The sequence below is a fragment of the Pongo abelii genome, chromosome 6 (assembly GCF_028885655.2).
Source record: "Pongo abelii isolate AG06213 chromosome 6, NHGRI_mPonAbe1-v2.0_pri, whole genome shotgun sequence".
In the NCBI taxonomy this organism is placed as follows: domain Eukaryota; kingdom Metazoa; phylum Chordata; class Mammalia; order Primates; family Hominidae; genus Pongo; species Pongo abelii.
The window spans coordinates 125,940,465-125,965,215 of NC_071991.2; the positions used below are offsets into that span (position 1 = coordinate 125,940,465).

At 44.1% G+C, this 24,751-nt stretch overlaps 1 protein-coding gene across 7 annotated transcripts; it reads left to right on the forward strand.

The window, feature by feature from the left end:
* The first annotated feature begins 7,247 nt into the window (after window positions 1-7,247).
* On the forward strand, window positions 7,248-23,501 carry GARIN1A (golgi associated RAB2 interactor 1A). 7 transcript variants are annotated; one of them, XM_054559789.2, is made up of 5 exons: window positions 7,248-13,085; window positions 16,301-16,356; window positions 17,755-18,004; window positions 20,173-20,261; window positions 23,144-23,501. In XM_054559789.2, exons 1-5 carry the CDS (start codon window positions 12,933-12,935, stop codon window positions 23,337-23,339), a joined length of 744 nt encoding a protein of 247 aa, XP_054415764.1. In that variant the 5' UTR covers window positions 7,248-12,932; the 3' UTR covers window positions 23,340-23,501. The 7 variants fall into 7 exon arrangements, with proteins under 7 accessions (XP_054415764.1, XP_054415761.1, XP_054415760.1 ...); XM_054559786.2 differs by having other exon boundaries at window positions 7,251-13,085; window positions 16,172-16,356; XM_054559785.2 differs by having other exon boundaries at window positions 7,477-13,085; window positions 16,160-16,356.
* Window positions 23,502-24,751: the final 1,250 nt, after the last annotated feature.

Below are 24,751 nucleotides of genomic sequence, written 5' to 3' on the forward strand. Positions count from 1 at the left end.
TTTAACAGATCTTAGGTGCCCAGGGGTGACAGAAATTAATAATTGGATGGAAGAATACAGAGAAGGCAAGACAATTCATGCTGGAAATGTGCTAAAAGTGCTTCAAAGGGAAACTATTACCCAGTAACCAAAAAGAAACCTGCTTTCCTCTCCCTTTTTATGTAAAGCTTTCCCTTCTTTTTTGGATATTTCTTCTTGGTAGTGGTGGTGGGCTGCATTTGTTGGGGTTAGTATATTAGTTGTCGATTGTTGTGTAACAAATACACCTTAACTTAGCAGTTTCAAGCAATTATTGTCTCATACAGTGGCTGATGGTCAGGAATCTGGGAGTGGCTTAGCTGCATGGTTCTGGCTCTGAGCCAGAACTGAGGTTGCGGTCAAGCTGTTGGCTGGGACTGCAGTCATCTGAAGTCTCATCAGCAGCTAGAGGATTCATTTCCAAGTTAGCTCACATGGCTGTTGGCAGGCCTTCATTCCTGGATGGCTATTGGCTAGAGGCCTAAGTTCTTCACCATGTGGACTTCTCCACAAGGCTGCTGATGACATGGCAGATGGCTTCCCCTTGGGTGGAATGACAGGAGGGCGAGGGCCAGGGTGAGGGTGGTACAGAGAGAGAAAAAACTACCAAGATGAAAGCTGCAGTGCCTTTTATAACCTAATCTTGGAAGGGACATATCACTCCTTGTGCCTTATCCTTTCAGTCACACAGACCAACCCTGATATGTTATGGATAGGGACTTGGAGACTGCTCCAAAGACCAGGAGGTGACGATCACTGGAGTCCTCTGGGAGACTGGCCACCACAGTTGCCTTTTCCTTTTCAGGTCACTTACAAGGGTCTTTGTTGCTATGGAGGTGGATGTGGGCATAATCAAAGGATAAGTGTTGTACAGGCCTTTATTACAAACCTCTGCAATAAAACAATGAATAACACATCACTGCCAAGACAGTTATACAGTGTTAAATTGGAATGGAAAGGAAGGAATCAGAATTTCATGTGATAGAACACTTAAAGTCTGCCTGTGCACATGTATGAATATGCATTAGGGAGAAGTAAAAGAGTGGCCTGAAAATCTTCCTAAAGTAATATTGTCTAGAAAGTTTGAGAGGTTTAACTGTGGCTAACAAGAATTCTTGAAGATAAAATGTTCCTGGGGCCTTAATAGTTACAAGAACTTTACCAAATCAAGAAAGCAAATATAAAGGAGTCTAAAACTTATTTAGTTTTGCGTATTCATTTCAGAGTACCAATTATAACTTTATTTCTTTTTAATTTTTAAAAGTTTAGAAAAAAACGAGAACCAATTACAATGTTAAAAGGAAACAGGAAGGATAGATTTGGGGCCAATTATATTCCCATTTGGGTTTTTGTTACTATAAAAATGGAAATATTAAAGATTTTTAAAAATGAGTATGGTAATAGAGTACAAATCTGCAAATGATGAATCAGCAATTATATTTTTATATCAAACGGTATGTTTGTGATATTGATATAGTATTAATGCACTGTGAATTTATTTATTTATTTTGAGATGGGCTCTTGCTCTGCCGTGCAGACTGGTGTGCAGTGGTGCGATCTCAGCTCACTGCAACCTCTGTGATATGGTTTAGCTGTGTCCCCACCCAAATCTCATCTGGAATTCCTATGTGTTGTGGGACGGACCTGGTGGAAGGTAATTGAATCATGGGGGCAATCAATTCTTTCCTGTGCTGTTCTTATGATAGTAAATAAGTCTCACAAGATCTGATGGGTTTTTTTTTTTTTTTCCGAGACAGAGTCTCACTCTGTCACCCAGGCTGGTGTGAAGTGGCGCAATCTCAGCTCACTGCAGCCTCTGCCTCCCGAGTTCAAGCAATTCTCCTGTCTCAGCCTCCCAAGTAGTTGGGATTACAGTTGCCTGCCACCATGCCTGGCTAATTTTTGTATTTTTAGTAGAGAGGGGATTTCACCATGTTGGCCAAGCTGGCCTTGAAGTCCCGACTTCAGATAATCTGCCTGCCTCAGCTTCCCAAAGTGGTGGAATTACAGGCGTGAGCCACTATGCCCAGCTGAGATCTGATGGTTTTAAAAAGAGGAGCTCCCCTGCATGAGATCTCTCTTTTTGCCTGCTGCCATTTATGTAAGATGTGACTTGCTCCTTCTTGCCTTCCGTCATGACTGTGAGGCTTCCCCAGCCGTATGGAATTGTAAGTTCAATTAAACTTATTTTCTTTGTAAATTACCCAGTCTCGGGTATGTCTTTATCAGCAGCATGAAAATGAAGTAATACAGTAAATTGGTACCAGGAGTGGGGTGTTGCTGAAAAGATACCTGGAAATGTGGAAACAACTTTGGAACTGGGTAATAGGCAGAGGTTGGAACAGTTTAGAGGGCTCAGAAGAAGACAGGAAAATGTGGAAAAGCTTGGAACTTTCTAGAGACTTGTTGAATGGCTTTGCCAAAAATGCTGATAATGATATGGACAATAAGACCCAGGCTGAGGTGGTCTCAGATGGAGATGAGGAACTTACTGGGAACTGGAGCAAAGGTGACTCTTGTTATGTTTTAGCAAAGCGACTGGCGGCATTTTGCCCCTGCCCTAGAGATTTGTGGAACTTTGAACTTGAGAGAGATGATTTAGGGTATCCGGCAGAAGAAATTTCTAAGCAGCAAAGCATTCAAGAGGTGACTTGGGTGCTGTTGAAAGCATTCAGTTTTAAAAGGAAAACAGAGCATATAAGTTTGAAAAATTTGCAGCCTGGCAATGCGATAGAAAAGAAAATTCCATTTTCTGAAGAGAAATTCAAGCCAGCTGCAGAAATTTGCATAAGGAAGGAGGAGCCAAATGTTAATCCCCAAGACAATGGGGACAATGTCTCCAGGCTATGTCAGAGGTCTTCACGGCAGTCCCTCCCATCACAGGCCCAGAAGCCTAGGAGGAAAAAGTGGTTTCATGGGCTGGGCCCAGGGTCCCCAAGCTATTTGCAGCCTGGGGTTTGGGCCACTGCATCCCAGCTGCCCCAGCTGTGGCTGAAAGGGGAAAATGTAGAGCTCAGGCCCTGGCTTTAGATGGTGCAAGCCCCAAGCCTTGTGGTGTTGAGCTTCCATGTGGTGTTGAGCCTGCAGGTGCACAGACATCAAGAATTGAGGTTTTGGAACCTCCACCTAGATTTCAGAAGATGTATGGAAATGCCTGGATGCCCAGGCAGAAATTTGCTGCAAGGGTGGGGCTCTCATGGAGAACCTCTGCTAGGGCAGTGCAGAAGGGAAATGTGGGGTTGGATCCCCCACACAGAGTCCCTACTCGGGCACTGTCTTCCAGACCCCAGAATGGTAGATCCACCGACAGCTTGCACTGTGTGCCTGGAAAAGCCGCAGACACTCAATGCCAGCCTATGAAAGCAACCAGGAGGGAGACTGTACCCTGCAAAGCCACAGGGGCAGAGCTGCTCAAGACCATGGGAACCTACCCCTTGTATCAGCATGACCTGGATGTGAGACATGGAGTCAAAGGAGAACATTTTGGAGCTCTAAGATTTTACTGCCCTGCTGGATTTTGGACTTGCATGGGGCCTGTAGCCCCTTTGTTTTGGCCAGTTTCTCCTATTTGGAATGGCTATATTTACCCAATGCCTATACCCCCGTTGTATCCAGGAAGTAACTAACCTGCTTTTGATTTTACAGGCTCATAGGTGGAAGGGACTTGCCTTGTCTCAGATGAGACTTTAGACTGTGGACTTTTGAGTTAATGCTGAAATGAGTTAAGACTTTGGGGGACTGTTAGAAAGGCATGATTGGTTTTGAAATGCGAGATCATGAGATTTGGGAGGGGCTGGGGCGGAATGATATGGTTTGGCCATGTCCCCATTCAAATCTCATCTTGAATTTCCATGTGTTGTGGGAGGGACCGGTGGGAGGTCGTTGAATGATGGGGGCAAGTCTTTTCTGTACTGTTCTCGTGATAGTGAATAAGTCTCATGAGATCTGATGGTTTTAAAGAGAGGAGTTTCCCCGCTCAAGCTCTCTCTCTTTGCCTGCTGCCATCCATGTAAGATGTGACTTGCTCCTCCTTGCCATCTGCCATGATTGTGAGGCTTCCCCAGCCATGTGGAACTGTAAGTCCAATTAAACCTCTTTTCTTTGTAAATTATCCAGTCTTGGGTATGTCTTTATCAGCAGCATGAAAACAGACTAATGCACTCTGCCTCCCAGGGTTCAAGCAGTTCTCATGCCTTAGCCTTCCAGGTAGCTGGGACTACAGGTGTAGACTACCATGCCTGGCTAATTTTTGTATTTTTAGTAGAAACAGGGTTTCACCATGTTGGCCAGGCTGGTCTTGAACTTCTGCCTCAAGTGATCCACCTGCCTCAGCCTCCCAAAGTGCTGGGATTACGGGCATGAGCCACCGCACCTGGCCTGCACTGTGAATTTATAATCCCAGTGATTAGATGTGGATATTAATGTTATTCATTTCCTTTTTTACCTTATTTTATGTTTGTTTTTAATAATAATAATTTTGTAACATTTGAAGATATAAATATCCTTAAATACTTTTACAGTCATATTAAAAATTCTTCGGATTTCAAAAACAATGACAAAATTGATAATGCATTTGGAAATTGTAGAAATATGAGAGAGTCCTAATTTTGAAAATGAGGCACTCTGATACAGGTCAGTTGTACAAGGACATTAGTACATTAGTACTGTTGATTCCTTCATGTTTGGCAATTATAATCAGGTACTTCTTTTATGAATTTAAAATTAGTAATTTATTTTATGACCAACTTTTCAGGAGCTGTTATTGTGAAAGTCTTTTTGCTACTATGAGTTTTATCCACTCAGAAACAGGAACCAATTGTAAACAATTACTTCTATTGCTGCAAACAATTTTTGAAAAACCTGCCAAATATGCAATGCCTTGCTATTCAAAAGAAAAAAAAAATTCATTGGTTTAACTCCATAGTTTTTTTGTTTTTGTTTTTGTTTTTTTGAGACGGAGTCTTACTCTATTGCCCAGGCTAGAGTGCAGTGGCACCATCTTGGCTCACTGCAAACTCCGCCTCCCGGCTTCAAGCGATTCTCCTAAGAGTAGCTGGGATTACAGGCCTGCGCCACCATGCCCAGCTAATTTTTGTATCTTTAGTAGAGACAGGGTTTCACCATGTTGGCCAGGCTGGTTTTGAACTCCTGACCTCAGGTGATCCACCCACCTTGGCCTCCGCAAGTGCTGGGATTATAGTAGTGAACCACTGTGCCCCAAAAGAAAAAAAAATTCAAATTTCATACCTTAAAAATTATCTCCTTCATGAGATTAACACCTGTGGAAAGAAAAGAAAAAAGAAAACATTATTTCCTTCCAACTAACCTGGTAAAGTTTGGAAATACTATAAATCCTCAATATTTAAAACAGTGTAGTACCAGAGTGTGAATAGACAGATCAAAGCAATGTAAAATAAATTCTGAAACTGGCTCATTATAGTTAAGACTTTTGATTATGAGAAAGGTGGCATTGTCCTCATGAATCTCAATGAGGCTTAAACTGACCAGTCTATTTAATAGCACAGCCTTCCACCACATCCATCCCCAACATTCCTGGTCCCCCTCATCCTGTTCTTCTTTTCTTTCTATAGCACTTACTACCTCCTAACACAATATGTAATTATTTATTGTGTTTTTTTTAATTCTTGGAATCCCCTCACATAAACGTAGCCTTTTTATTTTGTTCACTGATCTATGCCAAGCATCTAGGAAAGTGCCTACCATATATAGTAGATACTTGATAAACATTTGTTAAATGAATGAATCTCAAATCAGTGGTGAAAGATGTAACATCCTATACAATAAGTGACACTGGACAATTGATAGCCATCTGGGGAAATACAGACAAACACATTGGTTCTAGACTTTACATTACACACCAGGAAAAAATCTAGATGGATTAAAGGCTTAAATAGAAGGATAACAACCGTAAAAGTCATTCAGGAAACCACGGGGAAGTGATTGTATAACCTTGGAATGGGGAAACTTTGTCAAAATATACAAAAATCCAAAAGCCATAAGTGAAAATATTGATAAATTTAACTACCAAAAGAAATTCCACAAGGCAAAAACACAGTAAACATATTCGGAGACAAATAAAAAACTAGGAAAAAATCACAAGTCAGTCTTTCCAATATAAAAAGATTGCCTATAAAATAGATAAGAAAAAGACCAACAGCCTAATAGAAAAATTGACAAATGTTATGAATTAAAAATTCATAGAATAAAAACCAATGAGATAAATGAAAAGATACCTAATTAAAATTACATTGAGATATCATTTTAAAAACTCAGCCTGATAAGTTCAAATGCTTGATGACATACTGAGATGGTGGATTTATGAGAAGCACAAACTCTCAAACATTGTTGGTGGAAATTTAAATTTGTATACTTGTGATGAAGTTCATCACAGTAGTATTCATCAGCATATACACTCTTTTTTAAAAAAAATATTTATTTGTTTTGAGACAGGGTCTCACTCTGTTGCCCAGGTTGGAGTGCAGTGGCATGATCTTGGCTCACTGCAACCTCTGCCTCCCAGGCTCAAGTGATCCTCCCACCTCAACCTCTTGAGAAGCTGGGACCAAAGGCATGCACCACCATGCCTAACTAATTTTTTGTATTTTTTGTAGAGATGGGAGTTTCACTGTGTTGCCCAGGCTGGTCTCAAACTCCTGGACTCAAGCAATCTCACCTCAGTCTCCCAAAGTGCTGGGATTATAGGCGTGAGCCACCACACCCAACTCATATGCATCCTTTCACACAGCAATTCTACTTTCAAGAATTTTTTCTTGTTACCAGACAGGATTAGCTAGGTTAAGTTGAGGTAATAAACAATCTCAAAACATCAATGGCTTAAAATTACAAAGGGCTTTTAAAAATGTCTCACTAGTGCCATGGAAAGACTATCCTTAAAAAAGTATCTCAAAAATATGTTTAAGAGAAAAGAGCAAGTTGAAAAAAAAATAGTGCCATTAGTCGTTATGTCAATGTAGATCTAAGCTGCCATCTGGTGGTGTTTTTCTTCCTCCTGAAGAACTCTTAGTGTTTCCCGTAGTTCGGGTCTACTGGAAACAATTTTTCTCAGCTTTTGTTTGTCTGAAAAAAATTTTTTTTTTTTTTTTTTTTTTTTTTGAGATGGAGTCTCACTCTGTCACCCAGGCTGGAGTGCAGTGGTACGATTTTGGCTCACGGCAACCTCCGCCTCCTGGGTTCAAGCGATTCTCCTGCCTCAGCCTCCTGAGTAGCTGGGATTACAGGCACGCGCCACCACACCCGGCTAATTTTTGTATTTTTAGTAGAGAGGGGGTTTCATCGTGTTGGTCAGGCTGGTCTCGAACCCCTGACCTTATGATCCACCCACCTCAGCCGCCCAAAGTGCTGGGATTACAGGCATGAGCCACCGCACCCAGCTGAAAAATTCTTTAGTTCACCTCAAATTTTTTTTTTTTTTTTTTTTTTAAAGATGGGAATCTCAATATGGTGCCCAGGCCAGGTGGGACTTGAACTTCTGGACTCAAGCAATCCTCCCACCTCAGCTTCCCAAGTAGCTGGAACTATAGGGATGCACCATGGCATCCAGCTTACTTCATCTTTATTTATTTTTATTTTTTTATTTTATTTTATTTTTTTATTTTTACTTTTTGGAGAGAAGTCTCACTCTGTCGCCTGGGCTGCAGTGCAGTAGCATGATCTCGGCTCACTGCAACCTCTGCCTCCTGAGTTCAAGCGATTCTTCTGCTTCAGGCTCCCAAGTAGCTGGGGCTACAGGCATGCACCACCGCACCTGGCTGATTTTTGTATTTTTTAGTAGAGACGGGGTTTCACCATATTGGCCAGGCTGGTCTCGAACTCCTAGCCTCAAGTGATCCATCTGCATCAGCTTCCCAAAGTGCTGGGATTACAAGTGTGAGCCACCACATCCAGACATTCATCTTTATTTTTAAAGGGCATTTTTACTGAATATAAAATTATCTGAGTTGGCAGTTTTTTCTTTCAGCAATCTTAAGATGTTTATGCCTTCTGGCTTCAAGAGTTGGAGCAAGAAGACTGCTGTAATTCTTATCTTGGCTCCTCTGGATATTTTTAAGGTTTTCTTTCTATCAGCAATTTGATTATGATGTGCCTCATGAGGATTTATTTGTGTTTATCTTGCTTGGGGTTTATTGAGCTTTGTGGACTTGTACATTTATAGTTGTCACTACAGTTGGAAATTTTTCAGCCATTATTTCTTTAAATACATTTCTATCTCAAGAAGTACAGTTATCTCCAAAAGAGCGTCATCTGCATGTCCACAACTCTGATCAGACCACTCTTAGAGCCAGTAATGATTATTTTAATACCTACCATACTTTGTGTATATTTACTCCTCAGTAAATATTTGTAGAGCTGCACATAGGGAATTTCTTTAACACCTTTAAAGTTTATTTATTTAAATAAGAAATATATGCCCATGGTAAATATTTCAAATAGTACAAAAAAGGAGGTATTCTGTGAAAAGCAAGTCTTTGTTTCACCAAAGATACCAATCCCTGCCCCCTCCCCATCCAAAGGCCATCACTGTTAAAATTTCCTTTTTTTCTCCCAAAATTGTCTGTGCATGTTCAAGTATATATGGATATATATCCTTGTGCTAGCATACTATATACACTGTTCTGCATCTTTTTAAAGTTTAATAATCTTGGCGATCGTTCTATATCAGTGCATATAAAGTGGGCTTTTTATTAGTGGCCTAACATTACATCATATAGCTGTATCATAATTTAATTAAGTGGTGCCCTGTTGGTGGATTTTCAAGTCATCTGGTCTTTTGCTATTGCAAATAATGTTGCAGTAAAGTAAAATGTAAAATAAAAGTAAATGTTTTACTTACTTAAAAACCTACTTCAAAAGTAAATGATGGACTTTAGGGGGTTAAGAATTAAAAATTAATAAACATATAAATAAATGAGGTACTCTAGCACTTGGGGTCATGCTGATGTTCTTGTCATCTAAATTTTTGGTTTATATGCTGCAAACATTGTCAAAGAAATTTCCTATTTCTTTTACAAGGAAAAGAGAAAAACATGTCAAGAATAGGGAGTACTATTATAAGAAAGCAAAAGTAACAACTTTGAAAGTTTGAATTTCTAGTGTTATAAACTTTGTACACTAAAAAAAGATAAATGTTAGTTTCCGCTTCTAATGATCAAGTCTTAGGAAGATATAAGCCAATAAGATATGAGCACCTGCTTCTGATGGTACAGCTTCAGGGAAACAACAGTGAGAAGCAGGTGTCTCCCCTGATGAGAAGAGAAGTGCTAGGAGATTGAGCCTCAGTCACAGGCAGATGTGTGTCTTGACAGCCACGGTGTGTGTCTTGAGAGTTTAAAATACGTGAAAGAATGATTTGACCCATTGGCTTGCTTGCTGAATAAGCACCAAGGCAAGAGAGCCTGGTAGTTGTCCTGCATAGTCTAGGAAGGACATTCTGAGAAGGATAACTAATACTTCATCCCTCTTCAACTTGATGCAACCTGAAGAGCAAGTCCTTGGGTGAAAGTTTCTTGTCTGGTACCAAAGATAGGAGATAGCAGGTAAAGGGAACAAGTTGGCACCACAGCAATGGTGTCCTAGTAAATTTTTATTTTGTTTTGTTTTGTTTGCAAGAACAGTATGGGATAAACAATAGCAAATATACAGCCTTGGTTTCCCCAAATCCTACAATCTCAGTGCAGGAAGGTCATCTTCAGCAGTCAGCTCAGAATAGCCTCAAGGGACATGATGTCTACAGCTTCTGGCTTCAGAATAATGTCCTATTACTGTCAAGTGGCACCCCCCGCCATTTCTTCAAAGGCTGTGATAAGTTTTGCACAGATGAGGGCAGCAGAAAGGAGGTAGTTGCTGCTAGACACCATCCTTCTCTGTATATTCCACAATGACCTTGCTCTAGGCAAAGGCCCCCACCACAAAAACAACAGGGTCACTGCTGAACACCAGCTCTTACACCTACCTCGCTGATGCCCGGAATGGAAAAAGAAGTGCCGATTTTCTTTTTCTTTCTTTCTTTTTTTTTTTTTTTTTAGACAGAGACTCACTGTGTGGCCCAGGCTGGAGTACAGTGGCACAATCTTGGCTCACTGCAACCTCCGCCTCCCAGGTTCAAATGGTTCTTTTGCCACAGCCTCCTGAGTAGCTGGGAATACAGGCGCACGCCACCACACCCAGCTAATTTTTGTATTTTTAGTAGAGACAGGGTTTCACCATATTGGCCAGACTGGTTTCAAACTCGTGACCTCGTGATCCTCCCTCCTTGGCCCCCCAAAGTACTGGGATTAAAGGTGTGAGCCACCACACCCAGCCAGAAGTGCCAATTTTCATACATCTAACTGGGAAGTGATCTGATGTTGGATTCTTTTGTCTTTCTTTCTTTTTTTTTTAGACGGAGTTTTGCTCTTGTTTTCCATGCTGGAGTGCAATAATGGTGCGATCTCAGCTCACTGCAACTTCCGCCTCCCAGGTTCAAGTGATTCTCCTACCTCAGCCTCCCGAGCAGCTGGGATTACAGGTGCCTGTCACCATGCCCGGCTAATTTTTTATATTTTTAGTAGAGATGGGGTTTCACCATGTTGGTCGGGCTGGTCTCCAACTCCTGACCTCAGGTGATCCACCCACCTCGGCCTTCCAAAGTGCTGGGATTACAGGCGTGAACCACTGCACCTGGCCCTGTTTCTCTTTTTAAATATACAATTTTAGGATCCCTTTTTTTTTTTTTTTTTTTTTGAGATGGGAGTCTCATTCTGTCACCCAAGCTGGAGCGCAGTGGCACAATCTCTGCTCACTGCAACCTCTGCCTTCTGGGCTCAAGTGATCCTCCCACCTCAGCCTCCCAAATAGCTGGGACCACAGGGTGTGCCACCACGCCCGGGTAATTTTTGTATTTTTTGTAGAGACGAGGTTTTACTATGTTGCCCAGGCTGGTCTTGAACTCCTAAGTTCAAACAATCCACCCACCTTGGCCTCCTAAAGTGCTGGGATTACAGGCATGAGCCACGGCACCTGGCCTTATAATACTCTTTATTGTAAATTTCATATGACCAGTTGATTCTTACCGAAAGCTTTTGTTGATTTTTGTCAAATGCTGGTATTTCTAGCCAACCTATGGTTGCATCTGACAAGCAAGTATAGTTCTGACATGAATATTGGTTGATATTTTGATTTACATTAATGAGCAAGGCAAAAGTGAAATAACAAAGTTGTGTATTGGAACTTTATTTATTTGTCAATGACGTGGGCAACTTCTTTGCTAAATTAGGTAACAATCTTCAAATACTGGAAGGCTATTTTCTCAGATTTTTCTATGCCCAAAATATAATAGCTACAGACACATCTTTAAGTTTAATCTGCATAATTAACATTTTCTCTATCACTTTAGTTTAGACAATCAACAGAACAATAAATCAAACCCTGATTTGTAGCACTTGCTGATTTCAAGCTAGCTAACAACATGAAGTTCCTGAACACACCCTGGGAAGAGATATGCAGCAGCCCACCACTGTATACTGTTTCTTTTCTTTTTTTTGAGACAGAGTCTTACTTTGTTGCTTAGGCTGGAGTGCAGTGGCACCATCTTGGCTCACTACAACCTCCACCTCCCGGATTCAAGTGATCCCCCTGCCCCAGCCTCCCAAGTAGCTGGACTACAGATACCCACCACCACACCCGGCTAATTTTTGCAGTTTTAGTTGAGACGGGGTTTCACCTGTTGGCCAGGCTAGTCTCGAACTCCTGACCTCAGGCGATCCACCCACCTCGGCCTCCCAAAGTGCTGGGATTACAGTCATGAGCCACCAAGCCCAGCCAAGTTTATATCATTTAAGTTTTAAAGGCTGGGCACAGTGGCTCACACCTGTAATCCCAGCACTTTGGGAGGCCGAGGCAGGCGGATCACCTGAGGTCGGGAGTTCCAGACCAGCCTGACCAACATGGAGAAACCCTGTCTCTACTAAAAATACAAAATTAGCTGGGTGTGGTGGTGCATGCCTGTAATCCCAGCTACTTGGGAGGCTGAGGCAGGAGAATTGCTTGAAGATGGGAGGCAGAGGTTGTGGAGAGCCGAGATCACGCCACTGCACTCTAGCCTGGGCAACAAGAGCGAAACTCTGTCTCAAAAAAAGAAAAAGTTTTAATAATTGCTGTGTTTAACAACTGGTTTGTAGCATTCCTGAAAATGCAACAACCAGCTCTCGTGACCTGTTTTGGTCTGGCTCCAGCATACAACTGTGCCACTGCCTTCTCCTTTGCCCACTGTTTCCAAATAAATAAGCTTCTTAGTTTAGTTAACAGGTGTCCATTTCTTAAAAAAAAAAAAAAAAAAAAAAATCTCCTTTTCTCCCATGAGATGGGGTAGGGAAGATGAACTCCCTTTTTCCTATCCTTAGACTTCCCTGGGCAGGTGAACAAGTCACATGGAAGTTTGGTGAGAGGCTTCACTGGGAGGCAAGAGGATTAAAGCCTGTGTGCTCCCGAGAGCCTTCCTTGCGTCTGGCCAGCTCACTGCTGCCTTGGCATAACTTTGGGAGGGTCATTTTCCCCATTTGGGATAAGGGTGAATGTTTACAAAGTGGAATAGGCTGCATTACTGCTGGTTTGTAGTTGGTGGAAAGAGGGAGAAAAGAGCCTGGCACATTCTCTGTCCTTCCTCTCCTCTTCTTCTTTTTTTTTTTTCTTTCCTTTTCTGTTGTCACCATCACATTCCTTGATGTCATTCCTGCCATTGTGAGCTGACAGGCCCTCCCAGCCCTGGTGGACAGCCCATAAGTAAATGGGGAGGAAATGCTGGGGAGGTGGGGGCAGATCACATCAACATCTTGGCATTGGGCTGGGTCGGCGTGGAGCCCCAGAAATGTTCCCAAGCCCATTCTTACCAAGAACCAATGAGTAAAATCAGAGGCCTCCCACCTGAGGTCAGGGAACCAGGCCCTGGAATGGAACTTGGGGTGGAAAATGGCCTTCTTTGTCAACTGATTCATTCTCCAGAATTCAATTTGTTCTCCAACTCGGTGGTGTTTGAAAGCAACTTTATCCAGGTACCCTCGTGGAGCTCAGGGCCAGCTGTCTTTCTGTTTCCAAAACCTGTTCCTTGGTTAGGAGATGCTGTGGCCTTTTAAAGCCCTGGGCGGGGGGTGGGGGGCCAAAGAAGCCACCAAAGCTAGAGAAAACCAGAAGGTCTGGGTCCCAAGTTCACCTTCATTTGTGCCTACCGTATGATAGAGCTACCTGCAGGTCATCTGCTCTAAGGAAATTGATTTATGCCTTACAAAAGGAGAGATCAGAGCTCAGTCTCCAGGCAGGGTTCACAGGCCCTTTCTGGGCCACTTGTCCAAAGTGGATGGTTACAGGGAATGAAGGTTGCTGTTAGAAACTCTGCTCTGAAATCCATCCTCCTCACTCTGGGATGGTTTAGAAACAGCCTTGTTTGAAAGCAAAGACACTGGGTAAATAGGTCTTGCCCAGATTCTACCATTCCCTAAAAGGATGGTGGAAGTGAGCCTGGGATGGGGCCACTGGGAGTGGAAGGTGGTCGTTTTCATAAGTATCAAGTCTTACGCGGGTGCTGCCTGCCTCCCTCTAGCGGTCTAGCCTGAACCCGTGCTCCTGTGCAGGAGAGCATAACCAGTTAATCAGCCAGTAAGCACACACTAAACTTCTACTGAGTGCAGGGCAGGAGGTGCAGAGAAAGATCAGAGTGTCCCTGGCCAGGAAGCCTATGAGTTTGGTTTACCTGATATTTGGTAACTGTCTAAGCAAGCTCTATGTCAGAGAGTTTGGGCCAGCTGATGCACCAGGCATGACAGCAGAGAGCAGGTGCTGGGGGCATTCAGGGCATTCTCTCTGGACTTTGGCAGTTGAAGAAGGCTTTCCAGAAGGGTCTTAAGCCATTCTTTGAGAGACTGCTGAGATTTTGGTAAGTGGAAGAGCAGTGGGGAGGATATCCCAGACAGAGGGGCTTCAAAGTACCTAAGGAAAGGCAGGGAGGCTGGAATGCAAGGTCTGCAAGACACATACCCATTCAAATGGAGTGGGAAAGCAGCCAGGGGTTATAGGAGAGTAGGTGGGAACAGTTTGAGGTGGGTCTTGGGCTTAATTTGGAGACTCTTCACAGAGCAGTGAGCTACTCCCTAATGGAGTCCCCGGATTTTGGAGAGCTGTGTTTATGGCTCCTGCCGCTCCACGGTCCCTTTGCTGCGCCCCAGGAGATGTGTAGTTGGGTGATCAGCTGGCAAACCTGGGGCGAGCTCATTCCTAACATACCCTTGGTGGAGACAGAGCAGTAACATGGGAAGTCCAGTCTCAGGATCCAATTTCTAGTCATTTCTATTTGGGTGTAATGATTCAGCTGCAAATTTCTTTTCTTAATGTGTGCTTTTTTTTTTTTTGAGACGGAGTCTCGGTCCATTGCCTTGGCGTGATCTAGGCTCACTGCAACCTCTGCCTCCTGGGTTCAAGCAATTCTCCTATCACAGCCTCCCAAGTAGCTAGGACTACAGGCATGCACCACCTCACCCAGCTAATTTTTTTTTGTTTTAGTAGAGATGGGGTTTCACCATGTTGGCCAAGACGGTCTTGACCTCTTGACCTCATGATCTGCCTGCCTTGGCCTCCCAAAGTGCTGTTTTCTTTGGCCTAATATTAAAACTGTTTAGATTCTCTGAATGGACACTAAGTGACCTGGGTAGCAGCAAACTCAGAACGTGCTAGGGAGAGGCTGACCCGCACAGAAAAGTTCAAAGTTTGATTTTTTTAAAAAAATTTTTTGATAGAGACAGGGTCTCACTATGTTGCCTAGGCTGGTCTTCAACTCCTGGCTTCAAGTGATACGCCTGCTTTGGACTCCCAAAGTGCTGGGATCATAGGCATGAATGACCGCACACAGTCCAAAGTTTACTTGAAGTGATGCAATCCACATACTAGTTATAGTTATAGTTGTTATAGTTACAGTACAGTTACACTGCATCCTCTCTCCCCCTTCCTGCACATCGCCATCACTATCATCATCTCAAAGCAGCATCACCCACAAACATTTATTGAGCACTTACTCTCAATGTATACAACCCTCTGTGTTTTGCAGAGGACATGAATTTCATTCCTCAACATGGGCTCCAAGAAGTGTCACTTTTTTTTTCAAAATCAAAATTCACTTTTCTGGGAACACCATTCTGGTCAGGCTGGTGGGAAATTACATTTCAGTCATCCCTGGGGCTTTCCCTTGTCCCCAGTTCCACCAAGGACTGTGCAATGGTGTTGATGGTTTTACAAAGTCTAGAACATTGGCTGGGCATAGTGGCTCGTGCCTATAATCCCAGCACTTTGGGAGGCTGAGAAGGGAAGATCACTTGAGCCCAGGAGTTTGATACCAGTCTGGGCAACATAGTGAGACCCCATCTCTATTTTCTAAAAAAGATGTAGAGCATTGGGAGAAGGCCCTCTGGCCTTGGAAACATAGGGGTCCCTCCTCATATGTTCCTTACCCAGGTCCCTGTGGCTCCTTAGTGGCCACAGCTCTGGTGCTTTTCTGCCAGCCGTGCACAGTGAGGTGGGGGGTGTCTTAGCTGAGGCACTGTGCCCAGTGGTGGGCATCCAGTCTTTCTGTCTTGTGATGGCCCCCTTCTGCTTCAAGAGAATAGGTCCTCATTCCACTCAAGACCCAGCAACAAGATGGCCCCTCCATCATCCTGGGAGAAGTGCTCCAAACCTCCCTCAACTCAAGCTGTCTGGGTCTTCCCCATTCAACAGCTTTTTCCTCACTTTCCTCCCCTTCTGGGACTTTCTTCACACAATCTCCCTTTTGGGCCATTAGAAACCAGTGCTGGCTTCTCCTACCCAAAGATGGGGGAATGAAAACTTCAATGCCACTCAGCTTTTTCTTGCTAGTGCATCTTTTTACAGTTAGATGAAACAGAGGACCCAGAGAAGGATGACACAGGGTTTCTGCGGCCAAGGACCTTAAAGTGTATTTGGGGAGACCAACAAAAAGGATCAATAGCAGGTCAGGGCCCAGCCCAGTGTGCTGCACACCTGCCCCCAAGATGACATGCCACTTTCCAGCATCTGTATTCTTCCACCCCTTGTTTTCTGCTCCTTTCTGACCCATGCACCTGAGGCTGATTTCCAGGTCACTAAGCCCGGGAAATGGAGAGATGTCTGTGAAGGGTCTGCCACCGTGATCCTTGGGGTGACCTCCTCGGTGCCCTCCCTGCCTCTCCCCAATGTCCTCCTGATGGCCAATGTTACCTGGCCCCAGGGTCCGTTTACCACCTGGAGCACACCTGGTGATGCCCCAGTCATCAACCTCAGCAGGTAAAGGCTTGAGGGAGGGCCGGAAGGGATGGAATGATTGAATGGGATATGCATTGCTTTGTAGCTGGATTTTAGATCAAAAGAAAAGACAGTGTTCTTTAGTGCATAAACCCTGTAGAACTCATTCATTCATTTGTTTAGCAAGTATTTATTTAGTATCTTTTTTTTTTGAGACAGAGTCTCTCTCTGTTGCCCAGGCTGGAGTGCAGTGGTGCGATCTCGGCTCACTGCAAGCTCCGCCTCCCGGGTTCACGCCATTCTCCGAGTAGCTGGGACTACAGGCGCCTGCCACCATGCCCGGCTAATTTTTTTTTTTTTTTTGTATTTTTAGTAGAGACGGCGTTTCACCGTGTTAGCCAGGATGGTCTCGATCTCTTGACCTCGTGATCTGCCTGCCTCGGCCTCCCAAAGTGCTGGGATTACAGGCGTGAGCCACTGCGCCTGGCCTTATTTATTTACTACCTATATTTACCGAGCACTGTGCTTCATTCTTGGATAGGGCAGTACACAGTCCTTGTCTCGAGCCTGGTTTTTGAGAATCTTGGCTTCCTTTTCTGTAAATGTGTGTGTGTGTTAGTGTGTGTGTGTGTATGTGTGTGTGTATACGTGTGTGTATATATAGACACGTTTCCATGTCTTTTAAAATCTTTTTAAATATTATTTCGATAATTTCTTTAGTAATATGAATGAATTAAAATTTACTTGACAAGTCCCTAATATTAGACATTTAGAAATGTTTCTTTGTCAATATAGATAGAGGAGGTTTCCAAGGAAAAGGTGGGGATACGAAAGTCAAACATGACTATGAAATGCTGAGATTGAAAAAAAAATACTAGATATATAGGAGACAGCTATCCTTTTCCTTGCCCTTTCGACACAGTAAGTCAGGATATAGGGAGAAAGAGTCCTAGAAACTGAGTCAGGAAATCTTAGTTCCAGGTCATACTTAATAAGATGTAAACTTGGGCAAATCACTTAGCCTCTCTAAGCCTCAGCCTCGAAATCTGTAAAGCGGAATTAATCATACTTATCTTGGCAGGGCACAGTGGCTCACATCTGTAATCCTAGCTCTTTGGGAGGCTGAGGTGGGAGGATCGCTTGAAGCCAGGAGTTCAAGACCAACCTGGGCAACATAGGGAGATCCTGTTTCTACCAAAAAATACCAAAAAAATTAGGTGGGTGTACTGGTACACACCTGTATTCCTACTAAAGTCCTGGAAATTGGAGAAGAGTCAGTCTTAGTAATCACCCCCACTTTCATTACATGAGCTTTCTCCCTTCAGCATCCCCCAAGCAGAGAGGTAGGAGGCCAGTGACGCTGAGCCACCTCTAGGTGGGCACCCACATGGTCGATTGAAACCATGAGCTCTCCCATGGAAATGTCCTGATTATGTCCAGGCTTCTCCCCCTGAAGTATGTGGAGCTACGAATCTACGACCGGCTCCAGCGCATCCTGAGGGTTAGGACGGTGACTGAAAAGATCTACTATCTGAAGCTCCACGAAAAACACCCAGAGATTGTGTTTCAGTTCTGGGTCCGCTTGGTGAAAATTCTGCAGAAAGGCCTGTCCATCACCACCAAAGACCCGAGAATCGAATTCACTCACTGCCTGGTGCCCAAGATGCCCACCAGCTCCACAGAAACAACAGTAAGTGGGCCTCCCTCCAGGACCTGTCGAGAAATAAGTATATATACATATATATGTAAATGTGTGTGTGTATATATAGACATGTTTCCATGTCTTTTAAAAGCTCTTAGTAAATATCATTTTGATAATTTCTATTCAGTAGTATGAATGAATTAAAATTTATTTGACCAGTCCCTAATATTAAGACATTTAGAAATGTTTCTTTTTTTTTTTTTTTTTTTTTTTTGAGACAGAGCCATGCCCTGTCACCCAGGCTGGAGTGCAATGGCGCGATCTCGGCTCACTGCAACTTCTACTTCCCGAATTCAAGCGATTCTTGTGCCTCAGCCTCCAGAGTAGCTGGGATTACAGGCGTGTGCCACCACACCTGGCTAATTTTTGTATTTTTAGTAGAGATGGGGTTTCACCATGTTGGCCAAGCTGGTCTTGAACTCCTGTCCTCAAGTGATCCACCCGCCTCGGCCTCCCAAAGTGCTGGGATTACAGGTGTGAACCTCTGTGCCTGGACTGTATTTGTTTATTATTGTAAATAATGCTAAAACAAGCATTTATATGTATGATCTACATTTCTGAGTATATTCTCAGATAGGTTTTTAGAAGTAGAATTCAAAGAGCATGAACATTTTCAAGGCTTTTAACACATATTGCCAGATTATTTCCATAAATATCATACCAAATTATACTCTCACCAATCATATGAGTGTCTGTGGGCTGGGTGTGGTGGCTCACACTGGTAATCCTAACACTTTGGGAGGCCAAGGCAGGTGGATCACCTCAGGTCAGGAGTTCAAGACCAGCCTGCCCAACATGGTGAAACCCTGTCTCTACTAAAAATACAAAAATTAGCCAGGCATGGTGGCAGGCCCCTATAATGCTACTCAGGAAGCTGAGGCAGGAGAATTGCTAAAACCCAGGAAGCAAAGTTTGCAGTGAGCCGAAATTGTGCCACTTTACTCCAGCCTGGGCAAGAGTGAAACTCCATCTCAAAAAAAAAAAAAAAATAGTATGTTACTCTGTATCCTATTACAATTGAGCAGTAAACATTTTAATAAATTTCCTAGTATAATAGGTCAAAAAAGTGGCATCTCTGATTTTCAATGAGTTTCAGCATTGTTACATATATACATATGTAACAATTGTTACATTGTTATGTATTTGTAGTTATATACAACACAAGATTGTTTTAATATTTTTATATATATATTAATGCCATATATATGGCATTGTCTGTTGTGTTCTTTGGCCATTTTTCTGTTGGCAATCTTGCGTTTCTCTAAATTGATTTGTAAAATAAAACTTTTTTTTTTTTTTTTTTTTTGAGATGGAATCTCACTCTGTCGCCAGGCTAGAGTACAGTGGTGCAATCTTGGCTCACTGAAACCTCTGCCTCCCGGATTCAAGTGATTATCCTGCCTCAGCCTTCCGAGTAGCTGGGACTACAAGTGTGCGCCACCACGTCCAGCTAATTTTTGTATTTTTAGTAGAGACGGGATTTCACCATGTTGGCCAGGATGGTCTCGATCTCTTGACCTCGTGATCCAACTGCCTTGGCCTCCTGAAGTGCTGGGATTACAGGTGTGAGCCATTTGCGCCCGGCCTAAAATAAAACTTTTTATACATTGGGATTTTTGACCCTTACAAGTTTTTACAAATATTTCCTCAAGTATTTGCCCTTCCTCTTTGGTTTATTTAGGGTACATCTTTGATACACATAAGGCCTTTGCAGGTCCTGCTTGGTGTAGAAGCACAGGAAGGAAGGCCAATAGATTGGACTGTTCAAAACCTTCAGATTTCAGAATCTAAACGCTTTCCTCCTCTCGCTTAAGTTCTGTGCTTCAGGCATGTTATTGACTTTGAAGGTCAGCAGTTTTACAGCCTGACGGCTCTGCCTCTGAACATTCAGATCTGCACTCTGGACAGAGCAGCCACTGCAGTTAATCAGGGAGCGGGTATGACCCTGCCAGGGGTCTCATTTTTTGTTGGATGATTCTCGGGGCTTAATGCTGAAGGAACAGGTTCCTAGGGTTAGGGTGTGAAACTCAACTGTAATATCACAAAACCCTTCAAAGTTCTACCCCGAGGAGGCCAAGAACTCTCTGAGCAGACCTAGCCTTCTGACGCTAAATTTCTCCATCCAGCCTGAAAACAGCCTCCTGTCATCCCCCCAGCCCAGCGAGTCCCTCGTGCTGCTGGCGGCTGAGCAGACCAGTGGCAGTTTCTCACAGCTCTCAGGAAAGCCCCAGCTCACAGCAGACAGGTGGGTCCTCCGTGGGGTCAGCTCCAGATCCCTTCCTCCAGCATGGAATCATGGGGTCAATGAACCTATCTCAGTTCCTTCTTTGTATTCTTTGTATTTTAGATAGTCATGCACATGGCTTTTTCTGTCAATTTTATTGTAAGCCTGCCTTTGAAAACAAGGTCTTTGGCTCTTTGATCTGAATATTCACTTCTTAGGCAAACTCCAGTGTTTTCTAATGACAGGTGTTCAATAAAAGGAATGAGGGATGAGAAAATTAATTCAAAGAAGTGTAAGCTAACAAAGCAGGCTCATGGTGGAGTTAGCTATTGACTATTTCCAATCCAAGCTCACAAGGATCCCTGGGGTAAAACCCTAGTTCTCTTTGCCTCATCTGCCTCTTCTTTTTTAGTTTTCTTTTTTCTTTCTTTTTTTTTTTTTTTTTTTTGGAGACAGAGTTTCACTCTTGTTGCCCAGGCTGGAGTGCAATGGCGTGATGTCAGCTCACTGCAAACTCCACCGTCTGGGTTCAAGCAATTCTCTTGCCTCAGCCTCCCAAGTAGCTGGGATTACAGGCGCCCGCCACCACACCCGGCTAATTTTTTGTATTTTTAGTAGAGACAGGGTTTCACCATGTTGGCCAGGCTGGTCTTGAACTCCTGACCTCAGGTGATCCACCCACCTTGGCCTCCCAAAGTGCTGGGATTACAGACATGAGCCACTGCGCCTAGTCCTCACCAGCCTCTTCTGCAAAATGGACAGAATAAGGGAAACAACCAGTAGCTCCAAAGTCTCATTAATTTACTAATAATTGTATTAGATTCTTTCTGTAACAAGTGATAGAAACTCAAAGCAAGATAGTGCAACCAATATGCTGCACAAGTGCAACTTGTAGGGTATCATCAGAATGCAAATTTATTTTGTCTGCCCTTCATAACTTTTTCAGTGGGAGAAGGTTTCCTCTTGCCCCTGGATAAAAGCTGGCTTTCTGGGCAGGCCACATAGCATATGGGCTCTCTCTGAGAATATAAAAGGTCCTTTGGTCCATTTAAATTGCAAAAGCAGCCTCGATTCTGAAATTAAAATATCTAATGTCTAAAAACTATCAAAACCCTGAACTTATCACATCTTCTCCTTACCCTCAGTCTGGCTCCCTATCAAGGTGACCTTTCCTAGGGGGGAACTGGGTTGTCATTCTTCTTCTCTTTCTGTTTCCTAATATTTAAAGCTACCTTTTTTCTCTTAGGAGCTTTCTTTCTTTTTTCTTTTTCCTTCTTTCTCTCGTTTCTCTCGTTTCTTTCTTTCTTTCTCTTTTATTTCCCCCTCCCCTCCCCTCCCTTCCCCTCCCTTCCCCTCCCTTCCCCTCCCTTCCCCTCCCCTCCCCTCCTTTACCCTCCCCTCCCCTTCTCTCCCCTTGCCTCCCCTCCCCTCCCCTCTCCTCTGCTCTGCTCTCCTCTCCTTTCCTCTCCTTTCCTTTCCAACAGTGTCTCACTCTGTTGCCCAGGCTGGAGTGCAGTGCCATGATCTTGGCTCACTACAGCCTCAATCTCCTGGGGTCAAGCAATCCTCCCGCCTCAGCCTCCCAAGTAACTGGGACTATAGGCACGCACCACCACGCCTGGCTAATTTTTTAAATTTTTAGTAGAGACAGGGTCTTGCTATGTTGCCCAGGCTGGTCTCAACTCCTGAGCCCAAGCGATCCTCCCACCTTGACCTCCTAAAGTGCTGGGATTACAGTCATGAGCCACCACAGCTGGCCAGGAGCTTTCTTATGTTCTTTGAAATCTCCTTTCTGGCCCCTCAACTGCAACACCTCCCTTTCATCTGGCCACACTGCACCCCCCCACCCCCGGCCATGGCTCTGCAGGGACCATGCTCCCCCAGGCACTAGCTGTCCCCTCACCCCTTTAAGAAGTCCTCCTGGGTAGGGCTTACAGTGGCTCCAGGCTGGTGTACACTTGCTCGCTCTCTCTCTCTCTCTCGTACAGTCCACATCTGGTCCTCAGGAAACATCCTCTCATATTTTGACCAGCCATTGGAGAGGAGGACATTGCTTCCTAGCACAGAAGCAACTCTTCTCCCAGAGCCCAAGAGCCACAGCTCAAGCTCCCTGGGTTGTCCCAGGAAGGCTCTGTCTTTCAGCTTGAGGAGAAGGAGCCAGCAGCTCTTTGCAAAGGACTCTCTCCCCACGTGACAACCCAAGCCCTTGGTTACCAAGGCTGGCAATCCCACAGGCAGCCCAGCTCACTCTCACTTCTCTGATCTTAAATTTTTAGTCCCCAGGATTTTGTCTTTGAGTCATAATACATTATATTCTCAACACATCAAAGTAGTACTTAAGGTTTGAAGAGTTGTTTGTTCCTCCACAGGGCAGGCCTTAGCTCCAGGCTCCCTCCTCCTCCTTGGGTTGCCCTTAACATTATTGCATGTGTGCATATTGTCACTGCCCCACATTTCCATATTTCTACATGTGCTTAAAGCACTGCCTCTGGAAAAAGCCGTGATTAGAAAGTGAGTTTTTGGTTTTGTTTTTTGAGAAGGAGTCTCACTCTGTCACATAGGCTGGAGTGCAGTGGTGCCATCTCTGCTCACTGCAAGCTCCGCCTCCTGGGTTCAAGCAATTCTCATGCCTCAGCCTCCCGAGTAGCTGGAATTACAGGCGTGTGCCACCATGCCTGGCTAATTTTTGTATTTTTAGTACAGACGGGGTTTCACCATGTTGGCCAGGCTGGTCTTGAACTCCTGACCTCAAGTGATCCGCCCACCTCGGCCTCCCAAAGTGCTAGGATTACAGGTGTGAGCCACTGCACCCAGCTGAAAGTGGTTTTTAAGTTAAATTTTAACAATGTTTTCTTTTTCTTCTATTGCTTTCAATAACCCCAAAATTCCCTGGGCTCCAACAGGAACAATGACACTGCCATTGAAATAGACAACTGGAGCAGCTACAAGATACCCTCACCAGTGGCATCTCCAATCAATTTGAATATACCCATGAGAGCTGCCTTAAGCTACAGCCTCTGGGAACAAGAGGACCAGAATGAGCACCTTCTACAAGTTCCTATAGCCAGTTCCCTAGGAGAGCACTTGTTGGGAGCCTGACACCTAGGCAAAACGTGCTCTTCCTGGCATATGAGTACTTGCTACCACCTCTTATAATGCTCCTTTCCCACTGTCAGCCAAGTGACCTTGGGAGAGGTAAGATGGTGTTTCCAACAAGGTGCTTCTTTACTTCCACCAATAAACTTCCAAGTGAGTCCCTAATTGTTGTAGGTTGTGCTATAGGGAGGCTCCAGTTTGGGAAAGGACTGACTGAGAACAGGAGCAGTTTTTGGAAAAATAGGTGGGAAAAGTTACTGTCTGTGTATTAGTCCATTCTTGCATTGTTACAGAGAACTACCTGAGATGGGTAATTTTATTTATTTATTTATTTATTTATTTTGGAGATAGAGTCTTGCTCTGTCGCCAGGCTGGAGTACAGTGGCGTGGTCATGGCTCACTGCAACCTCCACCTCCTGGGTTCAAGCAATTCTCGAGCCTCAGCCTCCCAAGTAGCTGGGACTACAGGCACACACTACACCTGGCTAATTTTTTGTATTTTAGTAGAGATGGGGTTTCACCACGTTGCCCAGGCTGGTCTCCAACTCCTTAGCTCAGGCCATCCAGTCACATTGGCCTCTCAAAGGGTTAGGATTACAGGTGTGAGCCACCAGGCCCAGCCTCGAGTCTGGGTAATTTATAAAGAAAAGAGGTTTAATTGGCTCATGGTTCCCCAGGCTGTACAGGAAGCATGTCTTGGGGAGGCCTCAGGAAACTTACAATCAAGGCAGAAGACAAAAGAGAAGCAGACCTGTCCTACATGTCTGGAGTAGGAGAAAGAAAGAAGTGGGAGGTGCTATGCACTTTTAAACAACCAGATCTCGTGAGAACTCACTATCATGAGAACAGCAAGGAGGAAATCCACCCCCATGATCCAATCACCTCCCACCAGGCACCTCCTCCAACATTGGGGATTAAATTCAACATGAGATTTGAGCAGGGAGACAGATCCAAATCATATATCAGTCTGCTCAATTGAAACCACACAATAGCCAAGCAAAGCCAAGAAAGCCAGTCCAAGGCTGGCTTGGAAAGGGCCTCTGAGGAGAGGAAAGGGCCTCTGAGGAGAAATCAACTTTCAAAGGGGCAGGGGGAAATAGAGGCCGAGCTACTACAAGCCCAGAATAAAAGAAATCCTGAGAAGGATGGTAACCAGCTGGAAGATTCCTTTGTGTTGCTCCACTATATCAAGCAAGAAATTGAGTCTTTGGCTGGGCGCGGTGGCTCATGCCTGTAATCCCAGCACTTTGGGAGGCTGAGGTGGGCGGATCACTTGAGGTCAGGAGTTCGAGATCAGCCTGGCCAACATAGCAAAACCTTGTCTCTACCCAAAATACAAAAATTAGCTGGATGTGGTGGTGCACGCCTGTAGTCCCAGCTGCTCAGGAGGTTGAGGCAGGAGAATTGCTTGAACT

Bases quoted from the DNA above. Each gene is read 5' to 3' on its own strand.
- GARIN1A (XM_054559783.2), top strand. From the start codon at position 12,933: ATGAGTAAAATCAGAGGCCTCCCACCTGAGGTCAGGGAACCAGGCCCT. The intron at 13,086-16,159 runs GTACCCTCGTGG...CATGCACCTGAG, and splicing joins TTGAAAGCAACTTTATCCAG to GCTGATTTCCAGGTCACTAA. The intron at 20,262-23,143 runs GTGGGTCCTCCG...GGGCTCCAACAG, and splicing joins CCCCAGCTCACAGCAGACAG to GAACAATGACACTGCCATTG.